The 26,984-nt window shown below is 41.1% G+C and overlaps 1 protein-coding gene across 1 annotated transcript in view; it reads left to right on the forward strand.

Annotated features, from left to right (window-relative positions):
* Positions 1-5,136: 5,136 nt before the first annotated feature.
* The window catches only part of LOC126163498 (cell adhesion molecule 2-like), a 250,946-nt gene continuing 229,098 nt past the window's right edge, over positions 5,137-26,984 (forward strand). Inside the window, exon 1 of the mRNA XM_049920180.1 lies at positions 5,137-5,404. Coding sequence (XP_049776137.1) covers positions 5,347-5,404 — 58 coding nt within the window. The 5' untranslated portion in view covers positions 5,137-5,346. The remainder of the gene's footprint in view (positions 5,405-26,984) is intronic.

Consider the following 26,984-nt stretch of genomic DNA (forward strand, 5'->3'; position numbering starts at 1 on the left):
GAATATTGATTCTCAGTTGATGTGGTGTGAACACACAAAGGTATTTGCAAACAGAATGTCATCAGCTTGTTATGCTGTTAGAATCCTATCATCAGTGTGTAACATGTAGAGTCTTTTAGTAACATACTAGTCATATGTACACTCAATTTTTAACTATGGCATTCTTTTTTGGGGAACAAATGTACAAAATATGAGCACAATTTTCCCACTCCACGAAACAGCCATAAGGATAATAACCAAAAATAGTAGTCTAGCTCATTGTAAAACTCTGTTCATAGCTTTGGGGATTTTGACTGCTCCGTGTGAATACATTACCAGTCAGTTGTACACATCAAAAATAACATCGGTAATTACTTCACAAACAGCTCTGTTCATGATCATGGAACAAGAGCTAGACTCAACTAAACTTCACCAAGAAAAAATAAACATGTCATTCAAAACAGCATTTTCTACCAAGGAATAAAACTGTACAATAAATTACAAAAGGAGGTTAAAGAAATTGCAAAAATGGACTTATTTAAAAAGACAGCTATAAACTACCTGTTATGCAATACATTTTATACATTAAAGGATTACTCAGATAAAACAGAGTAGGTTTTTTTAAAAAAATGTAATACAAATAAATAATGATAATATAGATTATAAAACATCCTACATTCCACATAACACCTTCAGATTTTTTTCCCTTCTTTTTTCCTTTTCTAGAAAAAAAAATTACCCCAAAGCTATGAAGAGCACAGTACTAACACTTCTTCCTCTTTCCGAGCTCTACATCTCACTCATTGTAGAGGGAAGCTGACTCAATTTTTCAGGATAGCAAATAGGAAGTTGTGGAACAGAAAATGGGCCAGAGATCGCCAGTGTGTGTGTGTGTGTGTGTGTGTGTGTGTGTGCGTGTGTGTGTGTGTGTATGTGTGTGTGTGTGTGTGGAGAGAGTGAAGTTTTTATGAAACAATTTGTGTATAGTGTGTGCAGTGACTGATAGTGAGATATGAGTGAACAGTGTGGTATTACATTATTTAATAAGTTATTGGAAAAAAAGTATTGTATATGAGGAATAAATCTAATCATTGCCTCTAACTAGAATTCTGTAAATGTATGTTTCTACGAATTAACTTATACTTAAATTCGTCTAAACTTGTAAATACTTTGACATGTCCTATATCCTTGTAAAAAGAGAACTATGGATGAACAAAGCCACTACTGCTACTGCTACTACTGTCATGCAGTCCAGCCTACATGTTTCGGTCCTGAAACTGTTTCTTGCCACTGTCATGTAAGTTACCCTGCTGGTTGATTTAGCAGGCCGATACTGTTCCCGCATACCTGTCGTGCAGGGCATTCTGGAAGCCAGTGGATGTAAAAAACACAAAAACACGTTTTGTCCTTATCTCCACTATTGGAGCTAGTAGGATATAAACACGCCAAAGTGCTGACAGTCATTTAGCCTGCTGTTTCAGTGTAAAATTTGGTTGAAGTCGATCCATGGCTTTACGATGAAATCCCAGACATACATCTACATATACACCTACATCTACATGGATACAGACTTAAGTGCCTGGCGTTGGATTCACCGAACCACCTTCACACTAAATCTCTATTATTCCAATCCCACACAGTGCGAGAAAAAAACGAACTCCTAATATTTCGGTGCGGACTATGATTTCCCTTATTTTATTATGATGATCGTTTCTCCCGATGTAGGTCGACGTCAACAAAATATTTTGCACTCGGTACAGAAAGCTAGAGATTGAAATTTCTTGAGAAGATTCCACCTCTGTTTTAATTATGTCCACCCCAAATCTTGTATCGTGTCAATGACAGTCTCTCCCCTATTTCGCGATACAAAACGTGCTGCCCATCTTTGAATTTTCTCGGTGTACTCCATCAGTGTTATCTGGTAAGTATCCCACACCGCGCAGCAGTATTCTAAACGAGGACGGACAAGCGTAGTGTAGGCAGTGTCAGTAGTATATCTGTTACATTTTCTAAGTGTCCTACCAGTAAAACGCAGTCTTTGGTTAACCTTACCCAGAACATTTTCTGTGTGTTCCTTCCAATTTAAGTAGTTCGTAATTGTATTTCCTAGTTATTTAGTTCAATTTACGGCCATTAGATTTGACTGATTTATCGTGTAATCGAAGTTTAACGGATTCCTTTTAGCTCTCGTGTGGATGACTTCACATTTTTCGTTATTTAGTTTCAATTGCCAATTTTTGCACCAAACGGATATCTTTTATAGATTGTTTTGCGATTTCTTTTGGTCTTCTGATGACTTTACTAGTCGGTAAACGACAGCATCATTTGCAAACAAGACGAATGCTCAGATTGTCTTCTAACTCGTTTACGTGTATAAGGAACAGCGAAGGGCCTATAAGAATGCAGGAAATCGTGAGACTATATTCCATAAGAACACAATTCCACTATAAGCCGTTTCTGTCGTACAGTGTCAAAAGCCTTCTGGAAATCTCGAAATACGTATCAATTTGAAGTCTCTTGCTAATAGCACTCAACACTTCGTGTGAGTAAAGAGCTGGTTGTGTTTCACTAGAATGATATTTTCTAAATTAGTGTTGACTATGTGTCAATACACCGTTCTCTTTGAGGTAATGGATAATGTTCGAATACCATATATGTTCCAGAATCCCGCTGGGTATCGACTTTAATGATAAGGGCCTTTAATTGAGTGGATCACTCTTACTACCTTTCTTGAATACTGATGCGACCTCTGCAACTTTCCAGTCTTTGGGTATGGATATTTCGTCGAGCGAACGATTGTATATGATTGTTAAATATGGAGCTACTGTATCAGTCTACTCTGAAAGGAACCTAACTGGTATACAGTCTGGACCGGAAGATTCGCTTTTGTGATTTAAGTTGCTTCACTACGAGGATATTTCTACGTTACTCATGTTTGAGCTGTTCTTGATTCGAGTTCTGGACTATTTACTTCGCCTTCTTTCGAGAAGGAATTTCAGAAGGATGTGCTCAGTAATTCTGCTTTGGCAGCACAGTCGTCGATTGTATTTCCATTGCTATTGCGCAGAGAAACCATTGACTGTGTCTTGCCGCTAGCATGCTGGTACTTCAAGTACGACCAGAATCTCTTTGGATTTTCTGCCATGTTTCGAGTCAAAGTTTTGTAGTGCAAACTATTATAAGCAACTAGCATTGAAGTCCGCACTAAATTACGAGATTCTGTAAAAGATCGCCAATCTTGGGGATTTTGCGTCCGTTTAAATTTGCCATGTGTGTTTCGTTGTTTCTGCAACGGTGTTCTTACCCTTTTTGTGTCCCATAGGGGGTCAGCTCCGTCGCTTGTTAATTTGTTTCATATAAAGCTCGAAATTGCTACCGATACTATTTCTTTGAATTCAAGCCACATCTGTTCTATATGTACATCGTTAATTTGGAAGATTGTTTCTCAGAAAGGCTTCAAGTGAATTTTTATTTGCTTTCTAGACTAGGTATAATTTCTTTTTAGTGGAATAGGTATAATTTATTTTTGGAGGATTAGGAGTTACAATATTCAGTGTCTCTATGACAACCCTGTGTTCATGAATTCCTGTACCTTTTTTTATATATTTGTTGTTAGCTCAGGATTTTTTACTGCAGGGAGGACAAGTGCGTTTTTACAACCATTAACTGTTCGCATGGACTCATGAACAAACTGCTTGAAATAGTTTTCAGAGAATACATTTAGCACAACTTCGGATGATGTTTTACAAGTACCTCCGGATTTAAAGATGTATTTTAGCCAACATATTGAGGGTTAATAAAAAACTGAATGAGTCGGGTACATGTTTGAAGTAAAACTCAAATTTTCTTTGAACTTTTCAGCAATTCTATCACCTGAATTGGAAGGTCGGAGAAAGGATCCCAGTATTATGTTATTCCGGTTGCCAAGAATAACGTCTGTCTATACTAGCTGAAAGGTATTCATATTAAACTACATCTAACAGCAACATACATGTCACCGCCAATTGTGGTTAGTCTATCCTTTCGGAACACCCTTAGGTTCTTCGCAAAAATTTCGGCTGAGCTTATCTCGGGTTTCAGCCAGCTTTCAGTGCATATACCTATTTAAGTTTCAGTGCTTTCTATCAGCGCTTGGAGCTCTGGTACTTCTGAGTAAATGAGATGCCTCATAAGACTTCCTGGTAGATTAAAACTGTGTGCCGGACGAGACTCGAACTCGGGACCTTTGTCTTTCGCGGGCAAGTGCCCTACCAACTGAGCTACACAAACACAACTCACACCCCGTCCTCACAGCTTTACTTCCACCAGAACCTCGTCTCCTACCTTCAAAACTTTAGCTGTGAGGACGGGGCGTGAGTCGTGCTTGGGTAGCTCAGTTCATAGCCAGCACGGTAGGTCAGCGTGTTCGGTCAGAGGGTTAGCTGCCCTCTGTAATAAAAAAACTGAGTTAATAGATTAAACAACGGCCTTAAAAGTGTGTCTTACGACGTCCGCCCCGATCAGATTCAACGACCAAAAACGAACAAACTGAGATTAAAAAAAAAAAAGAGTTGGTAGAGCACTTGCCCGCAAAAGGCAAAGTTCCCAAGGTCGAGTCTCGGTCCGGCACACAGTTTTAATCTGCCAGGAAGTTTCATATCAGCGCACATTCCATTGCAGAGTGAAAATCTCATTTTAGAGATGCCTCATAGTTTGTGAGTTATTTGGTGTAAAATAATTTTGTGTCATCTCCTGTTGTTTTAATAGGTTGTACTTACGCTATTGTCAAAATAAAAGTTCAGTGTATTAAAATAGTAATCATTTGAATATGACCGTTGGGGCACGGTGATAAAACAAGAAAAGCAGCGCTGTCAAATGAAGCAAAGCATGAACACCCACACCGCCCCATAGCGAGAAACAAAATTCTCAACGCCGGTGTGGAATTGTTAAACTGGCTCTGACCACATTGCTCTTGGATGCCAAATGCCTCTTTGAGACAGTTGCTGCAACTGTCAGATAACAGACTACTTGTCAAGTATAGCAAGCAGAAACGCTAGAGAGTAGGGGCTGGGTAGGAGGGGAGCCCGGTGGTGGGGAGAGCGTCGCGCATGCGCGTTTGCGCCTCCGGCGGCGTCGAGGCGCCAGACTGCGTGGGGGCAGCGCCGCCAGTGTCGGTGCAGACGCCGCCGTGAGCAGACGTGACGTCGACGTCTCCCGGTGGACGCCTACGGTCAGGCGGCGGCGGCGGGCTTCCGCGAGTGGAACGGGAAAAACCCGTGAGCAGCGGACCGGCGTCCTAGCGCGCAGATTTCGGGGGCGGACAGTTTAGACGCGTGGCGCCAGACACAGAGGAGCCGAAGAAGTCGAGGAATGTGAGCGAAGGTCGTGATGGGACCCATGCTGCCGCCGATCATCACAGCAGTAATACTGCTCGCCGCGCTGCAAGGTAAGCACTTCTCCTGTCAAGTGCGCCGGAGGGTACTTCTATCCTCTGCAGCTGCAAATTGCTTTTACAGATCGTACAGTAATGTATGTAAAATGACTATCAAATGCTGAAAGTAAACTTTGATTGTTGAATCAATTGCATTACCTATACAGGTTAAAACAGCAATGAACCACTGTTAATGATGCTATTCATTAAGAGCAGATAACGCCTTTAATGGTTTCAGACTGACAGGTTCATCGTCAGACTGCTTTTTAGGTTTGAAATTCCATTTATCTAATGGAATGTTGACCGTTTTTCGCTCTGGTGCAGGTTCCTTGTGGTGGGGACCTACAACAGAAAATGTTGGAAGAAAAAGAATTACGATACTGTAATTGAACCTAACCATTAATTAAAACAAAGCATATAGTCAGTGTCTAATTGTTAAAACAGCTACATTATCGACACAAAACCCAATAAAAAAACTTCAGTAATAATAATAATAATACGATATATTTAAAGCAATAATCGACGTTACTGGTTTCGTTGGAAACTGGTTGATCATCAGGCGCCCGTTTACATTTAAACTTACATCTGACGTATAGCATGTTGGCTGTTTCTTCTGGCCTAAGTTCCTTGAGGTGGTCGATTACCTAACAGGGGAAATAATAATAATAAAAAGAACATAAATGCAAGAAACGTGTGAAAATGATATATTTTAGTGTAATTGCACCCGAATATGAATTAAAACAATGAAAACAACTTTCGATGATAATAGTAGAGTTTTACATTCTCGGAACGAAAATCTTTCCACTTTTTATATCACTGTTGACTGTTTTTGCGTAATAACATACTGTGCGGAATAGCAACAAACGTTCAAAACTTTCCAGAGATCACCATTTACACACACCTAAATATTGTTACCACAAGGATATTTACGTACCAAGATGGCGATTTACAAAGACGAAACACTGCCAAACAATGTGTCTGGCAGAGAAGTTACAATACGTACAAAAATGTTAGAAAGTTCGCAAAGCATTAGAGTTTCAGTATATGCAATACACATTGTATTGTCATAAATTATGAGTAACGTGAGCAAGGAACTTTCACAAACAGCAAAAATCGCGTCTAAAACATGAAATGAGTAATTTTAAAGGTCAACAGCCCTTCGGAGATTAACCTGCCGATTGTAAACCGGGAACGGCGTTATTAACGTTCATTAGTCACTGTTTTTACTTTTTGTAAGAACTAACGTCTTTTTTTACACGCAAAGGCCTTAAAAGGTCAATTTTCGACGTAGTACTATCAAATTATCATATTTAGATGGTGCGTGAGCTGATTAATGGAATTCAGAACGTCAGCAGTTCAAACTGTAGAAAATGAGTAGAAATCCGTTGGAAAAGTCGCAATCAGAACCACAAACTGACGACGAACTGTAGCAATAGTCCAGTTCTCCATTCACAGGTGGCCTAGCAATATGACACTGTAGGAGAGAGACCAGACTCACACTCGTGTGGAGGGTGGATTTCAAATCTCCCTCCGATCGACAAGATATACTACCTTCCTCGAGTCCAAGAGAACTGTGATGATCTATTTTACTGCCAATTTTTCATTTATTTTCTGTACAATAGCAGTTTCAAGTACCGCGTTAAACCGTTTTCGTAAGAAAAATATCATGTCTTCACTATAGCACTTGTCAGCTAGTCTAAAACACGGAGTAAACAACACACAACGTTTGCTAGGTGCAGTAGCTTAGCACCACAGGTTTTTGATGACTCTACAGCCAACAAATGTATGCTGCAAGTTACCGCAACCAACATATAAGTGACAGTCAAATGAAAATGACGCGCATGGAATAAAGGTAAATAAACTGTTACTTCAAAAGTAATTACCGAAACTCTTTATAGATTTGTCCCACTGTGAGACAACGTGGTCAGTGCCCTCACGGAAAAATGTTTGCGGTTACCTACGGAACCATGGTTACCCACGTGTGGTCCTCTTCGTTTGAGGCAAACCGACGGCCACGAACGTCTTCCTTTAAAGCTCCAGAAATGGAAAGCGTATGAAGAGAGATCGGTACAGTATAGAGGATGTGTAGGGCTTCCCAGCGAAACGTCTGCAGCGTAGTCGAACCAACCGTGGCATCGTGTGGGTGGGCATTATTCTGCAACACAATGATGCCGCCCTGGACGTTTAGAATTTACAACGTGCTCCAATTTTTCCAGTGTGTCGACGTACCACTGTGTCTTAATTGTGGAAATGTTTTACAGAACGTCAGTGAGCGGTGGGTTGACGGAAGGCATCATTCGGTTGGAGGATGGTGCCCGCCCAAATGTCGCCAAAGTTGTTTCTGCTGTGCTGCAGACGTTTTGCTGGGAACACCGTATATATCCTCCAGACAGTTCTGATCTCTCCCCAGAGATTTTTTATGATTTCGAAGCCCTGAAGAAATACATTGTGTCCGTCGACTTGCTTCGGACAAAGAGGTGCACTCCAGAGAACAATCATAGTCTTATTGGCAGCCGCAAACAATTTTACTTGAAGACATTGACCATCTTGTCTCAGAGTTTCATAAATATATTAATATTTACGGCAATTACTTTTGAAACAGGTAACAGGTTACTAGCTTTTTTCCAACTGTCTCGTTTTCCTCTTCCGTGTAAATTGTGTTGTGTTTAGCGCCTGCTGGTAATTGATGTACTGAAGCACGAACATTGTTTAGGTAAAAACTTTTTAGCAGGGCGTTTGGGAAAGGCCATAGACCGAAATTGTTTGGTAGTACAGAAAAAAACCCAAAAGTGTTAACAACTAGGGGACGCTGGTACAAAGGAAACCACGTATTTTAATGTTTTGACAAAATCCTCGAGGTGGACGTACTTTCTTCATTCTACATACAGAAATTCTCATCTGTTGTGGTTGTTCCCACGGCTACAACGGCCGTTTTGTATTTTTATTAAATACACTATTATACGTTCTTCGTTCCACAATGCCGCTTGGATCGTAGAGCGCTACAAGCGTTTTAACAGAATTGCTGTGTAATGTCGCTTGATTACGACTGCTAATATAAACAGCAATATGTAGGAAAATCTATTAAGCTGTGCTTCAACAGCTGTGCCGTTTTACATATACCATCAAGAGGCTTTGTACTGCTGCCACTAGTTCTGACTATGTTTCCATTATCTGGAAGTCAAGGACACAGTCTGTACTACTAAACGAATATCCCGCAAAACGGGGTACGGTAGCCTGAGGGAGTTGCAGGTTGCCAATCTGACAGCTTCCAACGGCATCAAAAATTTTAATTTCAATATTTCGCGTAGTTATTGACCAAATATAAAAATTTAAAGTATTTTAATAAACTACCTATCAAGAGGTATAACACAATAAGACAAGTATTACAGGTAGACAACGTGTGTTTGTTTCGAGGCAAGGTAATTGACGACTTGCCAATGCCCAGACTTTATATTTACCCCTTTTGAGAATGAAAGCACTCAGCGACTTCCAGCCAACTCTACACATAATTTCAAACTTTTTCTCGCTGATATCCCCTCGTCTGCTCCCCTCGTTCACCAGCAAGAGGCAAAACGAAAGAAGTTTATCGCTTACTACTTTTCCGCCGTTCATTCAGTAAAACGGCAAGGTCAGGCATGACGATATAATTTATTACTTCTTTACTACTAACTCCATTCAACAGTTTGCACATAGTATCCACATACATCACCTAATGTAACGGAAAAATCATGTCATTGTACAGCACATAGTTCAGGAGAAACAATTACATGCTTGAGAAACTGGCGGCTGCTTGAAATGGCTGGAAAAACAGGCATGAGGTTTTAGTTTATTACTTCTTCATTACTTCTATTCGTAGCACACTATGCAGCCAGATCTACATATATCACCCAATGTTCCTGCAAAATTATGTCACCGTACGACACATAGTTCACAAGTCATAATCACTAGGTTTTTCCTTAAAAAGGAGCGCAGGAAAACTTCAACATCAGGCACGACATTTTCACTTATTACTTCTTTTCGCAAAGCACTCTGCGCACAGTACCTACGTGTATCACTGAATCTACGTCCAAAATTATATCATTGTACGACACTTAGCTGATGAGATACGACGTCATAAACGTTGAGATTCGTACTAAACGAGCTTTTACTTAAACTGCAGCGCAAAATAACCAAGTTTGTATTCATCCACTATTTAATAAAGAGAAGACTTAGCGATTTCTGTCAAGCTTGATGCATAATTTTAAACCTTTCCTAAGCTTTTTCTTGCTTGCATGCTTAATGCATATTAAACACACTTACCCATTAGTAATCAGATATCTGAAACAGTTTATACAACGGAATTCGATTCTTTAAAAAATCAGGGGTTTACTGATATACAATAAGATGACAAGAAAAAGAGATAAATGGTTTATCATACTTACAGTGAAAATTAGCGTGAGTGAAAGTCTGCGGTAGTCGAAGTGTAAACTTTCTAGTAACTAAAGGTCGCCAAACCAGCTGTTTACGAGATAACTGTGGATGTGTCGTTACGAACAGACACTAACATGAGGTATTGTCTTAGTTAGTGCAAATACATTTTAAATATGAACTCTATGTCTCTATCTTGCTGGGTTCAAATTTTAATCATGGGACATTCTAGAGTAAAGTGGTAGATGGCATAGTAAGATTTCGACATGTATTGCTGTCGATGTAAGAAGATAATTGACGCACCAATAATGTAAACGATGGCTAGGTCTTCAGGTCCTGTCTCTTGTCTTCGAAGACGATATAGTGTTTCATATCCCTTACTTTCAAAATGTTCATAGAAGTACAGAAAGCAAATATCCTACGTCCAACTAACTATTATAGTGTTTTCGAAGTTTATATAATTTCATAAGGACAGGAATATTATGTTAGCAGATACATGTTTCTTATCGTGCTACGGCTGTCTCGCTGTCTAGGGTGTCGGTTCCTGTTTATGTCTTCCTATTAATAGATCCAAGGTCTTTTTGTTTCAGTAAAAGTCACTGGAATACTGTTGCTTTTTGACATCTTCTGTATTTATTCATAAATTCTTGACAGTTTTTACAACACCACTTCTTAAGTAAATGCATTATGCAATATTTCAACACAACACAAAGAGGAGGATGACCGGGAGATTAGTGCTTAACGTATTGTCGACAAAGGTCGTTAGAGATGGAGCACAAACTTGGATTAGAGATGGATAGGGAAGGAAATCAGCAGTGCCGTTTTTCAAAGGAATCATCCCGGCATTTGCTCTAAGCGATTTAAGGAAATCACGGAAAACCTAATTCAGAATGGCCAGACGCGATTTTGAACCGTCGTCCTCCCGCATCCTAGTAGGTTGTGCTAACAACTGCGCCACCTCGCTCGATACAACACATAGAACTTGATAGTTACACTGACCAATTTCGACAACAATTGAAACTATTTTGGCGAGTCTGGCGCCTAAAATTTCTATAAATACTGCTTACATAGCTTCGACACCCTTCTAGAACAGGATGTAGTACAAATTACTTTTCTTATGATTGTCTTAACCGCAATTATTTTGCAAGTATAATTTACATAGTGTTTTCTGGTAATAATTTATTATATAAAATTCATATGCCAAATACTTTTTTAATTAAGGCTGCAAATTTTGACAATATAAAAACTGTCACCTTCCTGTCTTTGTATAATTGTCAATTGCATTATCGATAGTAAATTAGCACAATTAAGAATGAAATCAGAAATTTAAATTAGCAATTGTGATTACTAATGTTCTTGGTTCAAGATCGATGTTGCTAAGTGTATCGACATGAAAAATAAAATTAATTTATTAGAGAAATAGTATTTTGGTGATCAGATATGTACGAAATTATCTTTAGATGTGGAATATATAATTTAAGAATAATAATTAACTTTAGTTAAGCAACAATTTAGAAGGTATCGAACATTTCTGTTGAATTACGAAAATCTGATGAGGCAAGAGTCATTACAATGTATATCCTATGGATTTTCTTGTTGATGTCATGTCAGTGGTGATGCTCTCAGCACTGGTGTTGATTACGTTGAACAACAGGAGCTGATTTACGGGATGATCCGTGGGTTGTTTGAAAGAACACAGAGACGAGCACAGTTTCGCATTCACATGACAGAGCAGCTCTCTGAACAGTACGAGTGTGCGTAAATTGTAATTCGTAACGCGCTGAAGCGCTATTGTGTATCGTGATAAGGGAAGGCATGGCTGTAATTTGAACCAAATTATATGGCCACTTTGTCGAAAAATTTACGTCGCATTGACATTTGTACTCAGTTGGGCAACATTTCATGTTGCAATCAGTGATGACTCATAAACACAAATTGAGAAAGCTGAGTGATATGAGTGTAAATATACAACAGAAGCAAAAACTTTCAAGTTAACAGGGATCTGCAAACGCGACGTTAGTAAGACAAATGTCAATTTGTCTTACAAACGTCGCGTTTGCAGATCCCTATTAACTTGAAAGTTTTTGCTTCTGCTTTATATTTACACTCATGTCACTCAGCTTTCTTTAACAATTACGAGACACTGTTTATGTTGTACCATAATTATACTCCATCATTAAGAAGTCCTGGAAAGCTTAAAATGGTGTACATCAGTGGTAGTCAATCTGCTTCCCACCGCCCACTAGTAGGCGCTCCAGCCTTCATGGTGTGGCGTAGATGGTAGTGGTTTTAAAACAATTTTAATCACGTTTCCGCAACTATTTCTCATAAAGTATTGGGTAAATATTTGTAATATTATAATACCCTTTAGCTTCCTGTAATTTCGCTTCATAATTTTAATAAAGTGAAGTTACTTCCCTATCTTATAGATCACCATTACTGTGGACCCATTGGGAGGTATCGAAATTTTGCTGTTAACAGGGATTCAAAAGTGGGCGGTATGGAAGAAGTTGATTACTCCTGGTGTACGTTATTGCAAATTGTGTTAAATACATAGCCCCTAAACATAAGAATAATAATCGTCAGAATCAGAATCATGGAACTACACATAAATACCAGCTACTTTTCATACTAAATCAGGAATATGACTTCTTTCAAGGAATTCATGTTTACCTTTACTTTTGGTTCACTGAAGCCCTTCAGGCGACTGCCTTAACTGTTCCTAAACAGGTGATTTCTTCCCCAATTCCTTGTCCTATCTGTTTTATTGCGCTGTCAATAGCGACCCATACATAGATGGAACATTGAAACTTAGGCTTTCCCATTATTCACAAACTCCCCATAATTTTATAGGCAATTTATTATCTCTTGTTTCAAACTTTTAACTGGTACCACCCTGTTTGAGAGTTCTGTCTGCACACTAATGCACAGGAACCTTCGTAATAAATTATTTTCAGTGTTAATGGAACGAAACAAATGAGATGCTATCACCGCTATTTTTCATACTGTTATCGTGTTACTGGATACTATTCAATCTACATTCAAAAGATCGATACGCCATGGTCGCTGTCCGGAGATAGTGTTATACAGAAACTGCAATACTATTATGTTGTTGACAATTCTTGGCAAAACAGCACAAAATTGTTTAAAATTATTTTTAGTAGACCAAAAGAGATGTCTTCGCAGACGAAGGATTTGTGAAGAAGCTCAAGAACAAAGGATAGTATACGTCGAATTGTTATAGTAGGAATTACACCGGAGTTGGACAACAGCGCTCTACGCGAGGAAGAACTTTATAGACAGTCGAGTCTAATACTTCACGTGGTGACTGCAGTTCCTCAGTAGAGCACTAGCAAACCGTTTCTCTTGTCTTCCTTGTTGTCTGCGTTACTTCAGTTTCCTTAAACGGCTTAGTATCCGTACAGCAGCCACCGCACATGGTTCGAGAGCACACTAGACGCTCGTAACTTCTGTTGTCAGTTGCTATGTTGGCGACAACTACACATAAGCGTGTCGGCTTTCAGACCCAATTCTTTCCTGGATAACATTTCAAAAATGGTTCAAATGGTTCTGAGCACTATGGGACGTAACTGCTGAGGCCATCACTCCCCTTGAACTTGGAACTACTTAAACCTAACTAACCTAAGAACATCACACACATCCATGCCTGAGGCCGGATTCTAACCTGCGACCGTAGCGATCGCGCGGTTCCAGACTGTAGCGCCTAGAACCGCTGGGCCACTCCGGCCGGCGGATAACATTTATGAGGGGCAATGTCGTTGCTTGACATAGGATGACAGTAACATATTTTAATTGGTAAAGTGATGACAATTCGTGATCTTAACACAAACACCACTTTCATACTTGATGATATTTTTATCAGCTGGATCGGGCTGAGAACTTTTCCTAGCCACGTTGCTCCTCTGTGGCAGTCTGTAGCTACTCCGTATACCATATGACATGATGATGATGATGTCTGGTTTGAGGGGCGCTCAGCTTCGTGGTCATCAGCATCCGTTCAAAGTCCCAATTTTTTCACAGTCCAATTTTTTTACACAGTCCAATGCAGCCACTCTGACGAATGATGACGATGATGATGATGAGGAAATGAGAAAATCCCCAACAACGCCGGGAATCGAACCCGCGACACCGTGATCCAGTGTCAGTAAAGCTAGCCCCTAGACCACGAACTGTGGTCGACACCATATGACATAGCATTGATATACACCAGAATATGAACCTTAAAGTGGAGTCTCTGATCGAGTTAACGAAATTCAGCTACTTTGGCCAATTGGACTTTTTCATTAAGTTTGACATTATAATAGCCTTAACACCTGTGTTTAAACACTTGTTGTACTGCACGAATTGTCAATCATGTACAACGTTAGTGGGACCATTGTGGGATTCAACCCAGCTAATGGCAATTAAGAGTTCTGTGTCTTAAATCCATTGCAGCATAGCTCGTTGTGAGAAAACGTGTAAATATTTCACAAGTAGCACTTAAATCACCAGTTGCAAACGTTCCCTTCATTCGCCAGAAAGTGTATTTCATTTTCCGTCGACGTTGTTTACTGATTTCATTTTAAGCTTATACTACAAGAATTCCATTGAAAGTTTTAGCAGCTTGTCCCATTTCTGCTGAACCGGTTGTGGATTGAACTCTCTTTTCTATCTTCTTTTCGCCTGTCGTCCGTGCTTTCAACAAAATTGTGTCTAGTGCCGTTTACTTCCGATGCTCCCTCTCTTAGTTGCATTCTCCTTTTGCTGTAATTGTGCAGAGAGGCAATTTCCCTTCAGTCTTGATAATACTGGCCCACTTTTCTGCTGGAAATCTCGCTCTCTATCGTGCGCAACAAAATCCTTTTCTCCAACACAGTGACACATTTCTACGCTCGGTACAGTCCAGAAAGTCCTTACTGCTTCCCGCCTCGTCGTTTCTGTGCGAAAATTAATAAAGGGAGAACTGAAAGCGATTGTTCTCCGTGTTCTTCTGATTTCTTGTCTCTCGCTCCGTCCATAAACTAATTACTTGCAGCTACCTTTAGCGTCAGCGTCCGTGTTATGTAATTGGTTTTTACGGGAACTGACCTTAACTGTGAAAACGATTTCATCGTCGGGATGAAAGAGATCATATCCAAGAGCAGGCTATTCCATGCCTCGTGTGCCTTCCGGCCCCCTCTTCATCCCTTATTTTTCATTTTCAGATGGGCTTGTGAGGGTTAAGCTAGTGAGTTGTGAATGTACGACAGCGTTGTGTTTGTGTTTACTTATAGGAGCGCTTGTAAACGCAACCGTTATGGTTATTTGGTGGAAAATAAATCTCCTTCGCCGGCCGAGCGGTTCTAGGCGCTACAGTCTAGAACCGCGCGACCGCTACGGTTGCAGGTTCGAATCCTGCCTCGGGCATGGATGTGTGAGATGTCGTTAGGTTAGTTAGGTTTAAGTAGTTCTAAGTTCTAGGGGACTTATGGCCACAGCAGTTGAGTCCCATAGTGCTCAGAGCCATTTGAACCATTTTTTAAACCAAATCTCCTTCCTTTGGCATCATAAGCCAATATTTCTTTGTTGTTCTTGGAACGACAGCTTCCACATCCAATGTGGTGAAGATAGGCAGCTTCGTGAACTGGGGACCAGCAGGCCATGAATAATTAATTCACCCCTGCTGCATATGAATTGGTAGGTGTATAAATTCGTAGCTTCTTTCCATAAGGTTAATAAACACAAAAGATACACATAAAAAGGAATCTTTAGTCATCGATAATGTATTCTGCTTCACCATCTACAACAGTCTGCTAATAGGGTACCTTTTCGATTCCGCAAGTTTGAAATGACACGGTTTTGAGGTGAAGAACTCGTCGGGCCACGTTCAGAGCGCATTTTAATCCGAAAAAAAATCTATCTTGAAGCTGTTCGACAGAGTGCGCAAAAGGTGAATAAGGTGGTTGCCGAATGACTTTCCAACCCAACTCCTGCACAGAGTGTTTTGTCAGTGTAGTAGAATGCGGGCGGGAGTAGCATCACTTTACTCAATTTTCCCGCTCATTGTTCTTGTAAGACGTCTCAGTCATTGACAGTAAATACCATTAGTGATCCAGAATGAGATTTTCACTCTGCAGCGGAGTGTGCGCTGATATGAAACTTCCTGGCAAACTGTGTCCCTGACCGAGACTCGAACTCGGGACCTTTGCCTTTTGCGGGCAAGTGCTCTACCATCTGAACTACCCAAGCACGACTCACGCACCGTCCTCACAGCTTTACTTCCGCCAGTACCTCGTCTCCCACTTTCCAAATTTCACAGAAGCTATCCTGCGAACCTAGCTGAACTAGCACTCCTGGAAGAAAGGATACTGCGGAGACACGGCTTAGCCACAACCTAGGGAATGTTTCCAGAATGAGATTTTCACTCTGCAGCGGAGTGTGCGCTGATACTAAACTTCCTCGCAGATTATAACTGTGTGCCTGTGCCGCTCCGAGACGCGAACTCGGGACCTTTGCCTTTCGCGGGCAAGTGCTCTACCATCTGAGCTACCCAACCACGACTGCAAAGCTGTGAGGACAGGGCGTGAGTCGTGCTTGGGTAGCTCAGATGGTAGAGCATTTCCCCTTGAAAGTCAAAGGTCCCGATTTCGGGTCTCGGTCAGGCACACCGTTTTAATTTGCCAGGAAGTTTCATCATTAGTGATGGTTACATCTCTGGCAAGCATTTTGTAGTACACCACACTGCCACTGTTCCATCAGATCCATAACATTATCTTTTATGGATTCACGCAGATCTTTGCACGGGGAGTTGTTTCTTTATTTTGGCTGAACCATTCCTTTCTGCTCCTTATGGCAGCATAATGACACAATTTCTCGAAACTATTAGTGATCCAGGATAGGAATGGTCTTGCGTTACCCACACACCTGATTTTTAGCCTTCCTTACTGCATGCAAATGTCGCATGGTGGTAGAATGATCAAAGTTTATCACATCTCCCAGTTCTTGAGTACATTGACGTGCATCACTGCAGATTAGTGCGTTTAAATGATCGTCATCAAATCCTGAAGGTCTTCCTGAACTTGGAGAGTCACTTATGTCAAAACGATCCTCCTAAAAACGAGAAAAGCATTTTCGTGCCGTGCTCTGTCCAATTGCATTTTTCTCATATGCGACGCAAACGTCTCTGGCTGCCCTCCATCGAACACAAACGATGTACATGTCGGAAATGCTGCGATTTCTCTGTTTGGCACTCCATTTTCTACCGTCCAAAACTCCACTCGTTATCTCTAAATAAGAAAATAATATGTACACTTAAACAACAACAGTGACCTACAAATAAAGGATGACAGTCGATAAATAAACACATATCAAACGGTATCAACATGCAAAACAAAAACCCTTAAAACCCTTAAAACTTAAGCACCAACCATTTTGTGTATCTTATAGACGTCGTCATATACATACAAATGCTCACACTTGTCTTAAAATTGTTGCTACATCGATGATTTTGTTTCACTGATAGAGCTCTACGGTAATTTGTCCAGTATCGTGCTTAGCTGCCGCCAGAATAAACCAGTACACAAAGAAATGTACAAAATGCTTTCACCCAGAAGCCCCCTGTTAGACTGGAAACCGCAGTCCTTCACTTAATTATTCGCCTATACTAACGAGCTAAATTATGCAACCTGAGATGTTGTCTTCACATATCATTATGTTTTTTGACACAGTGGTGGTATCTGTCTGGAATCGAGATATCAAATAGACAGAGCAAACGACAACCTCGTCGATGCACTGTCGTTTTATACCTTGTGCACGTGGTGCTATAGTCATCTGGGTATGCGTATATCGCTATTCCACCTGGATGTACTTGATATTAATAATTTCGTTTAGATAAATGGTCTTGTTGCAAGTCTTTCAACTGGAAAACACTTGGACAACTTGCGTGAACCTAATCTACACCAATTACCTAACCGGAGAAAGCGGCCTTACAGCTTAACATTGAATCTGAACAAGGAGTACTTCCTGGCGACTCGTCACATCATTGGGAGGTAAAGGCATGTTGAAAAGTAGACTGAATAACCCGTTGTTCGATCGAGAGTCTATGCGCCATCTCCTGGTTCCAAGACACGGGATATACCGCTAGACCAGCAGACCCAAAACGTTTCCAGATCTCAACTATCTACATTAACTGATTTCCTCAGGGTACCCCAAAAGCACTAGTCTGCTCGCAGCGTATACTCCTGTGGAAGACATTCACTTCTACATCATACGTAGGAAAAATGTTCAAATGCGTGTGGATTCCTAAGGGACCAAACTGCTGACGTCATCGATCCCTAGACTTACACACTATTTAAACTAACTTATGCTAAGAACAACGCACACTGTGCCCGAGGGAGGACTCGAACCTCCGGCAGGAAGGGCCGCGCGATCCATGACATAGTGCCTCAAACCACGCGTCCACTCCGCGCGGCTACATGTTGAACATTTCACATTTAACTTAAACGTCGAGGACAGTGAATACGTCCAATCGCACCAATAACTAATGTTATAGCCTTAGAGATGTGATTTGTTTATTATCTGACTTCACAGAAGTATATAGCCTGTGCTATAGACAACTTATTTTTTTCATATGTACAGTATCTCTTTTCCCTTCGAGCCAGTTGAAAAGACGTCACCTTTTTCTGAACTTTGAAAGGATTGCAACAGCGAGTAAGGAGTAACCCGAGAAAATCATTAACTGGCTTACTTTTACTTTTTTCCACCAATTTCACGTAGTAAATTTCTTGGTTTGTTGGTATATTCGTAACAAAGACGTTTTGCCGTGTACGTTTCTTTCATGAATATTTTTCACAAATTAATTTATTTGTTTCGTATAAATATGCGATCTCCTAGACGCTCGAAAAACAAAGTAACGTTTCGTAAAATCTGTATCGAAAAGTTTTTGATCACAAATCGGAAGAAGTCACCCAAGTGCTTTCATGTAAACACTGTGAGGTTGATACTTTACCAACATCATCTTCATCGTCAGTTATTTCTATCATTAAATGATGTACTTTCTCCAGTACTGAACTTAGGTATGTCTACGACTTCTTCATCCGTTCTGGCTTCCCGCGCCCGGGTTCCCGGGTTCGATTCCCGGCCGGGTCCGGGATTTTCTCTGCCTCGTGATGACTGGGTGTTGTGTGATGTCCTTAAGTTAGTTAGGTTTAAGTAGTTCTAAGTTCTAGGGGACTGATGACCATAGATGTTAAGTCCCATAGTGCTCAGAGCCTTCTTCATCCGTGCGTAACGATGTTCGACGATACTCAGTCCACGTACTACAGCGACCTTCCGTAGGTCTCTGTCTAATGGTCTGACATTCTTCTCGTGGTCTTTGTCACTGGGACGTCATTCCTCCACCGCTTTTGCCAACCGACATCATTTTCCGGCAAAATCTTCGGTCTATTGCAGCTTAATAATGGCTGTTCTTTCCAGGACGCTATTTAAATCGTTAACTGGTCTGATGTCTTCTGCGCCTTCTTTTGTCTTTCCTTGTAAATCTCAACATAGGTCTTTCCATGCCTCGCTGTGCAGTTCTAAGTTAATGTCTTCTAATGTTTATAAAGTGTCCAGGTCTCGTAGCCTAAGTTATAGGCAGGACATATTGATCACAAACTATTTTCTTTTTTTCCATTTCACTGCCGTCTTTTCCGTGCGGCTCCCCACGTCGAAGGTTCGAGACCTCCCTCTGGCATGGATGTGTGTGTGTGTGTGTGTGTTATAGCGTAAGTTAGTTCATCTACATCTACATCTACATCCACACTCCGCAAGGCACCTGACGGTGTGTGGCGGAGGGTACCTTGAGTACCTCTTTCGGTTCTTCCTTCTATTCCAGTCTCTTATTGTTTGAGGAAAGAAGGATTATCGGTATGCCTCTGTGTGGGCTCTAATCTCTCTGATTTTATCCTCATGGTCTCTTCGCGAGATATACGTAGGAGGGAGCAATATGCTGCTTGACTCCTCGGTGAAGGTATGTTCTCGAAATTTCAACAAATGCCCGTACCGAGCTACTGAGCGTCTCTCCTGCAGAGTCTTCCACTGGAGTTTATCTATCACCTCCGTAACGCTTTCGCGACTACTAAATGATCCTGTAAAGAAGCGCGCTGCTCTCCGTTGGAACTTCTCTATCTCTTCTATCAACCCTATCTGGTACGGATCCCACACTGCTGACCAGTATTCAAGCAGTGGGCGAACAAGCGTACTGTATCCTACTTCCTTTGTTTTCGGATTGCATTTCCTTAAGATTCTTCCAATGAATCTCAGTCTGGCATCTGCTGTACCGACGATCAACATTATATGATCATTCCATTTTAAATCACTCCTAATGCGTACTCCCAGATAATTTATGGAATTAACTGCTTCCAGTTGCTGACCTGCTATAATGTAGCAAAATGATAAGGGATCTTTCGATCTATGTATTCGTAGCACATTACACTTGTCTACATTGAGATTCAATTTCCATTCCCTGCACCATGCGTCAATTCGCTGCAGATCCTCCTGCATTTCAGTACAATTTTCCATTGTTACAACTTCTCGATATACCACAGCATCATCCGCAAAAAGCCTCGGTGAACTTCCGATGTCATCCACAAGGTCATTTATGTATATTGTGAATAGAAACGGTCCTGCGACACTCCCCTGCGGCACACCTAATATCACTATTACTTCGGAAGACTTCTCTCCATTGAGAATGACATGCTGCGTTCTATTATCTAGGAACTCTTCAATCCCATTACACAATTGGTCTGATAGTCCATATGCCCTTACTTTGTTCATTAAACGACTGTGGGGAACAGTATCCAACGCCTTGCGGAAGTCAAGAAACACGGTATCTACCTGGGAACCCGTGTCTATGGCCCTCTGAGTCTCGTGGACGAATAGGGCGAGTTGGGTTTCACACGATCGTCTTTTTCGAAACCCATGCTGATTCCAACAGAGTAGTTTTCTAGTCTCCAGAAAAGTCAGTATACTCGAACATAATACGTGTACCAAAATTCTACAACTGATAGACGTTAGAGATATAGGTTAATACGTGTACCAAAATTCTACAACTGATAGACGTTAGAGATATAGGTATGCCCTTACTTTGTTCATTAAACGACTGTGGGGAACAGTATCCAACGCCTTGCGGAAGTCAAGAAACACGGTATGTACCTGGGAACCCGTGTCTATGGCCCTTTGAGTCTCGTGGACGAATAGGGCGAGTTGGGTTTCACACGATCGTCTTTTTCGAAACCCATGCTGATTCCAACAGAGTAGTTTTCTAGTCTCCAGAAAAGTCAGTATACTCGAACATAATACGTGTACCAAAATTCTACAACTGACAGACGTTAGAGATATAGGTCTATAGTTCTGCACATCTGTTCGACGTCCCTTCTTGAAAACGGGGATGACCTGTGCCCTTTTCCAATCTTTTGGACCGCTACGTTCTTCTAGAGATCTACGGAACACCGCTGCACGAAGGGGGGCAAGTTCCAACACGTACTCTGTGTAAAATCGAACTGGTATCCCATCAGGTCCAGCGACCTTTCCTCTTTTGAGCGATTTTTACTGTTTTTCTATCCCTCTGTCGTCTATTTCGATATCTACCAATTTGTATCTGTGCGACAATCTAGAGAAGGAACTAAAGTGCAGTCTTCCTCTGTGAAACAGCTTTGGAAAAAAGACATTTAGAATTTCAGCTTTTAGTCTGTCATCCTCTGTTTCAGTACCATTTTGGTCACATAGTGTCTGGAGATTTTGTTTTGATCCACCTACCGCTTTGACATAAGACCAAAACTTCTTACGATTTTCTGCTAAGTCAGTACATAGAACTTTACTTTCGAATTCCCTCACACTACATTTCGCTTCGCGTAATTTTTGTTTGTCTGCAAGGCTTTTCTATGTTTATGTTTTCTGTGAAGTTCCCTTTCCTTCCGCAGCAGTTTTCTAACTCGGTTGTTGTACCACGTTGGCTCTTTTCCATCTCTTACGATCTTGCTTGGCACATACTCATGTAACACATATTGTACGATGGTTTTGAACTTTGTCCACTGATCCTCAACACTATCTGTAGTTGAGAGAAAACTTTTGTGTTGAGCCATCACATACTCTGAAATCTGCTTTTTGTCACTTTTACTAAACAGAAAAATCTTCCTACCTTTTTCAATATTTCTATTTACGGTTGAAAATATTTTGTTGAGCCTAACCTACATAGGTAGGAATGATCATCAAAATTAAATAAGAGAAATCAGAGCTCGAACAGAAAGGTGTAGGTGTTCGTTTTTCCCGCGCGCTGTTCGGGATTGGAATGGTAGAGAGATAGTATGATTGTGGTTCGATGAACCCTCTGCCAAGCACTTAAATGTGAATTGCAGAGTAGTCATGTAGATGTAGATGTAGATGCAGTAACCGCTTTATTATCTCTGATTCCCTGTTCTGCGTTAAATGTTTCAAATAGTTCGGGTCTGTTTGTCACCAGAAGGTGTAGTATGTTATCGCCACGAGTCGGTTCTCTTTCTATCTGCTCGATCAACAGATTGTCTCCAATCGAGCACATATGGGACATCATCGGGCGAAAACGCCAGCGTTATCCACAAACAGCACTAACTGTCCTGTTTTGAGAGAACCATTGCAACAGGCATCGAACTCCATCCCAAACTGACATCCGGCACATGCACAACGCAATGCATGCACATTTGCGTGCTTGCGTTGAACATTCTGGCGGTTACTCTTGTGGAAGACATTCACTTCTACGTCATACATTGGAAAAATGTTCAAATGCGTGTGAATTCCTAAGGGACCAAACTGCTGACGTCATCGATCCCTAGACTTACACACTAATTAAACTAAATTATGCTAAGAACAACACACACACCCGTTCCCGAGGAAGGACTCGAACCTCCGACAGGAAGGGCCGCGCGATTAGATTAAGTCGTGAATAGGTTTAGGGACCGATGACCTCAGCAGTTTGGTCCCATAAGATCTTACTACAAATTTCCAATTTACTGCCGTCTTTGACTATGAAGATAGTTGTATGCACTCCAAATGTCTGTCATTGTTTAGATTCATACATCGAAAGATTTCCGATATTACGTCTCCCGTCTTATTTAAAAGCTAGCGAAAGTAGATGTTATCTCTGACAGTGCCCAGAAGTGTGATTTCGATTTGTACCTTTCCTCCGTTTTCCATGTATTAAGATAACTTTTGTCTTAAAAAAGGTTTATGCTCAGTCTTACTACCTGAAATTCCGCAGTGACATCCGATACCATCGTCTGCGGTTCTGCAAAACAATTTGCCATCAGTACGATGTCATGTACAAATCTCATGTTGTTAAATCTCTTCCCTTTGAGTCTAAGTCCTTTCACTTCCCAGTTCAATTTTTACTTTGTCAAATTCAGAACGGCAGACAACAACTTGGGAGAGATACTTCGTGGCAGATTAAAAATGCCTACAGTGCCGTAACTCACACTGGAAGCCCCTACTTCCGCGGGCAATGGTCTTACCGGCTGAGCTATGTCGAGGTTGACGACATGCATTAACAACGTCACTTATTTCAGTATACTTCTCCTCCTTTTCGAACTTCACAAAAGCTCTAATTGCATAGCTTGCTGGAGTAGCACTCCTGGAAGAATCGATGTTACTGAGAACTGGCATAGGCTCAGCCTAAGGCTATTGTTGACAGATTGAATCTTCCTCAGTGCAGACAACTGTTCGGTGTTTTGACATTCTCGGCCTCGTTCTACATCTCACCATACAGTATTGGTTGCGCTTGTTTACCATTGGGATGTTAACTTCAATGGCACGTACTTCAGTTTGTTGTTGTGGTCTTCAGTCTAGAGACTGGTTTGATGTAGCTCTCCATACTTCTCTATCCTGTGGAATCTTCTTCGTCTCCAGTACCTAATGCAATCTACATCCTTCTGAATCTGCTTAGTGTATTAATCTCTTGGTCTCCCTCGACGATTTTTACCCTCCACGCTGCCTTCCAATACTAACTTGGTGATCCCTTGACGCCTCAGAATATGTCCTACCAACCGAGCCCTTCTTCTAGTCAAGTTGTGCCACGAACTTCTCTCCACCCCAATTCTATTCAATACCTCTTCATTAGTTATGTGATCTACCCATTTACTCTTTAGCATTCTTCTGTAGCACCACATTTCGAAAGCTTCTATTCTCTTCTTGTCTAAACTTTTACCATCCACGTTTCACTTCCATACATGTCTACACTCTATACAAATACTTTCAGAAAAGACTTCCTGACGCTTAAATCTATACTCGATGTTAATAAATTTCTCTTATTCAGAAACGCTTTCCTTGCCATTGCCAGTCTACACTTTATGTCCTCTCTACTTCGACCATCATCAGTTATTTTTCTGCCCAAATAGCAAAACTCATCTACTACTTTAAGTGCCTCATTTCCTAATCTAATTCCCTTAGCATCACCCGACTTAATTCGACTACATTCCATAATCCTCGTTTTGCTTTTGTTGACGTTCATCTTATATCCTCCTTTCAAGACACTGTCCATTCCGTCTAACTGCTCTTCCAGGTCCTTTGCTGTTTCTGACAGAATTACAATGTCATCGGCGAAACTCAAAGTTTTTGTTTCTTCTCCATGGATTTTAATTCCTACTCCTAATTTTTCTTTTGTTTCCTTCACTTGTAACGGAACTGAAATGATGGTGGGCTGACAGTAATTTGGAGCCCGCGTATCGGAAACGGGCGCGCTTGTGTGAGACTGCCAGGGAGTGCACCCTGATGCCATCTATTGGCGAAACTGGGAATTAGCGCTGTCAGACAAAGCACTAAGCTCTCAGAGTCAAATGTATTCTTTTTCTTGGTAATTATAAGTTATTACTGTATAATTTAATGTTGTAAAGCGCTAGTAGTAAATTATTATGACTGGTATGAACTCCAGGGTAGTAAATATAAATATTCTTAAATACTAAATGATTTTGGTAAAAAGGTGGTAGGGGAACGCCCCCACTCTTGGTGATACGAGCGTAGCTAGAGGTAGCTGGAGACACAGGGACTGAACAATGAAATGGCCTGGGGAGTGTTGACGTGATCGGACGTGCGTAACTGTGCTCACGCAAAAGTGATTGTGCAACAGCGAAGAGGCGAATATCGTCGCCTTTTTGGAGTAAAATGCGACGAATGGTTGTTGAAGCCGCCTCTGTGCCACTGGGGCTGATTGTAAGAGTTCCTGTGCCCAGATTTTATGGCGGACGTGCAGTAGCTTATACGAGTGCTACAGCTCGTAGTTCCAGCCGCCATTAAGGGCATGAGGCGTGAAGAGCTGCGTTAGCCACATGCATCTCACCACCAGCACCGACACATCTACCCAAGGCAAGACTGCTTGCAATTGTTAAGTCGAACTTTGTATACATGTAAAAGGAGAATACCAGTTTTCTTTTATGCAAGTGCAGAGGACAGAATATAGTAATGAGTAAAATTACGATGCATGTTGTTCATTGTAAAGAGTAGTAACCTCAAACATAGTATAGTGAAATCAGACTGAGGCCACCATCACCTCTTTCATTTACAATTCTTTTGGTTGTAGAATACTTTAGCGTATAAGAATGTTGAAAAGAGCAATGGTCACACCAGAATGAGTCGCCTATTTACAGTTACTTAAATTTTTCTGAGCAACCTTTCAAGTAAAGTCACTTAACTAATTCTGTATCAATGGTCCAAAGAGTAATATCCAAAATCATTAAATAAGTTGAAGGATAGAATTTTGTTAACCAAAGTTGCATAAACTGTCTTGGTAGTAATTACCAAGCCACCTCACAGAAACTGAGAGAGTATTTGCTTTGTAGAATCATCTAGAATGATCAGAAATAGTAATATTCAGAATTAAGTTTAAATTCAACTCAAGCCATTTCACTTTGAAACGAGCCCAAAAATTGATTTATTCTTTTGCTCCTTCAGAGCTGGCGACCGTAGTTATAAGTATTTTCAGGAGGATTCGACGGTAAGTCTGCTGCTCTCGTCGTGCTGATAGGATTATCCACTGCTGCTAGCAGTGGTGATTGGATACATAAGCTCACTACCAAGTGGGTCAGGTAGGCAGTGTTACCGTGTGAACTGTAGGGCACTGTAGGCCGTGGATCGAACCCGTTCAATCATCACAGCTCTTAGGAAAATAGTCCGGTTAGGAGTGTACTATTCATTAGGTAAATACTGGCGAGTAACGGTCAAAAATGTATACGCAAGTGAATTTAGCAAGGTCCACGTAGCACCTAGTTAATGTGGTGCAATGGCGAGGGTAGGAGTGGAGTAAAAGTGAGCTGAGCTTGTGGCAGCTGTGCTGGATTCAAATATTAACTACGTGAATTCACTACTGCCTCTTACCATTGGGACTGAGCTATTTACAGTTAAAATACGTAGCAGTAAGCGCAAAGGCGTGACAGCTACAAGTCCGTATTGGTTTTATACATACGGAATTGGGAAGTGGGTCATTCCGTCAGTGGAGGGGGTTAAAACAACCGAGTCAGTGGAGAACATACCCCATTTACTGATGGAAAGATTCAGCGGTTCGGTCGCACACTGCTTGCTCAATATACAGATTCAATAATAATATCGGGGATAGACTACAACCCTGTCCCACTCCCTTCCCAACCACTGCTTTCCTTTCATGCCCCTCGACTCTTACAACTGCCATCTGGTATCTGTACAAATTGTAAATAGCCTTTCGCTCCCTTTATTTTACCCCTGCCACCTTCAGAATTTGAAAGAGAGTATTCCAGTCAACATTGTAAAAAGGTTTCTCCATGTCTACAAATGCTAGGAACGTAGGTTTTCCTTTCCTTAATCTATCTTCTAAGATACGTCGTAGGGTCAGTATTGTCTCACGTGTTCCAACTTTTCTACGGTATCCAAACTGATCTTCCCGAAGGTCGGCTTCTACCAGCTTTTCAATTCGCCTGTAAGGAATTTGTGTTTTTCTTTTTCAGTTTATTTTTACTTTTTTATCTGCTATACTCCGCTTCACTACTTATTTATCATAGGTTCCTAATCTCTTAATATTCCATTTAATATTCCCGCGAAGCGGAAGACATCGATAGCGGTTCGATGGCGTTAGCGTTAGAGCGCTACCAGAGGCATGAAAGACGTCTCACGTGGCTTCAAGTGCTCACGGCAACAGGCTGAGGAAGCATCTGCGGCTCGGTCGTAAATGGTACGC

The sequence above is a fragment of the Schistocerca cancellata genome, chromosome 1 (genome assembly GCF_023864275.1).
Source record: "Schistocerca cancellata isolate TAMUIC-IGC-003103 chromosome 1, iqSchCanc2.1, whole genome shotgun sequence".
Classification (NCBI taxonomy): Eukaryota; Metazoa; Arthropoda; class Insecta; order Orthoptera; family Acrididae; genus Schistocerca; species Schistocerca cancellata.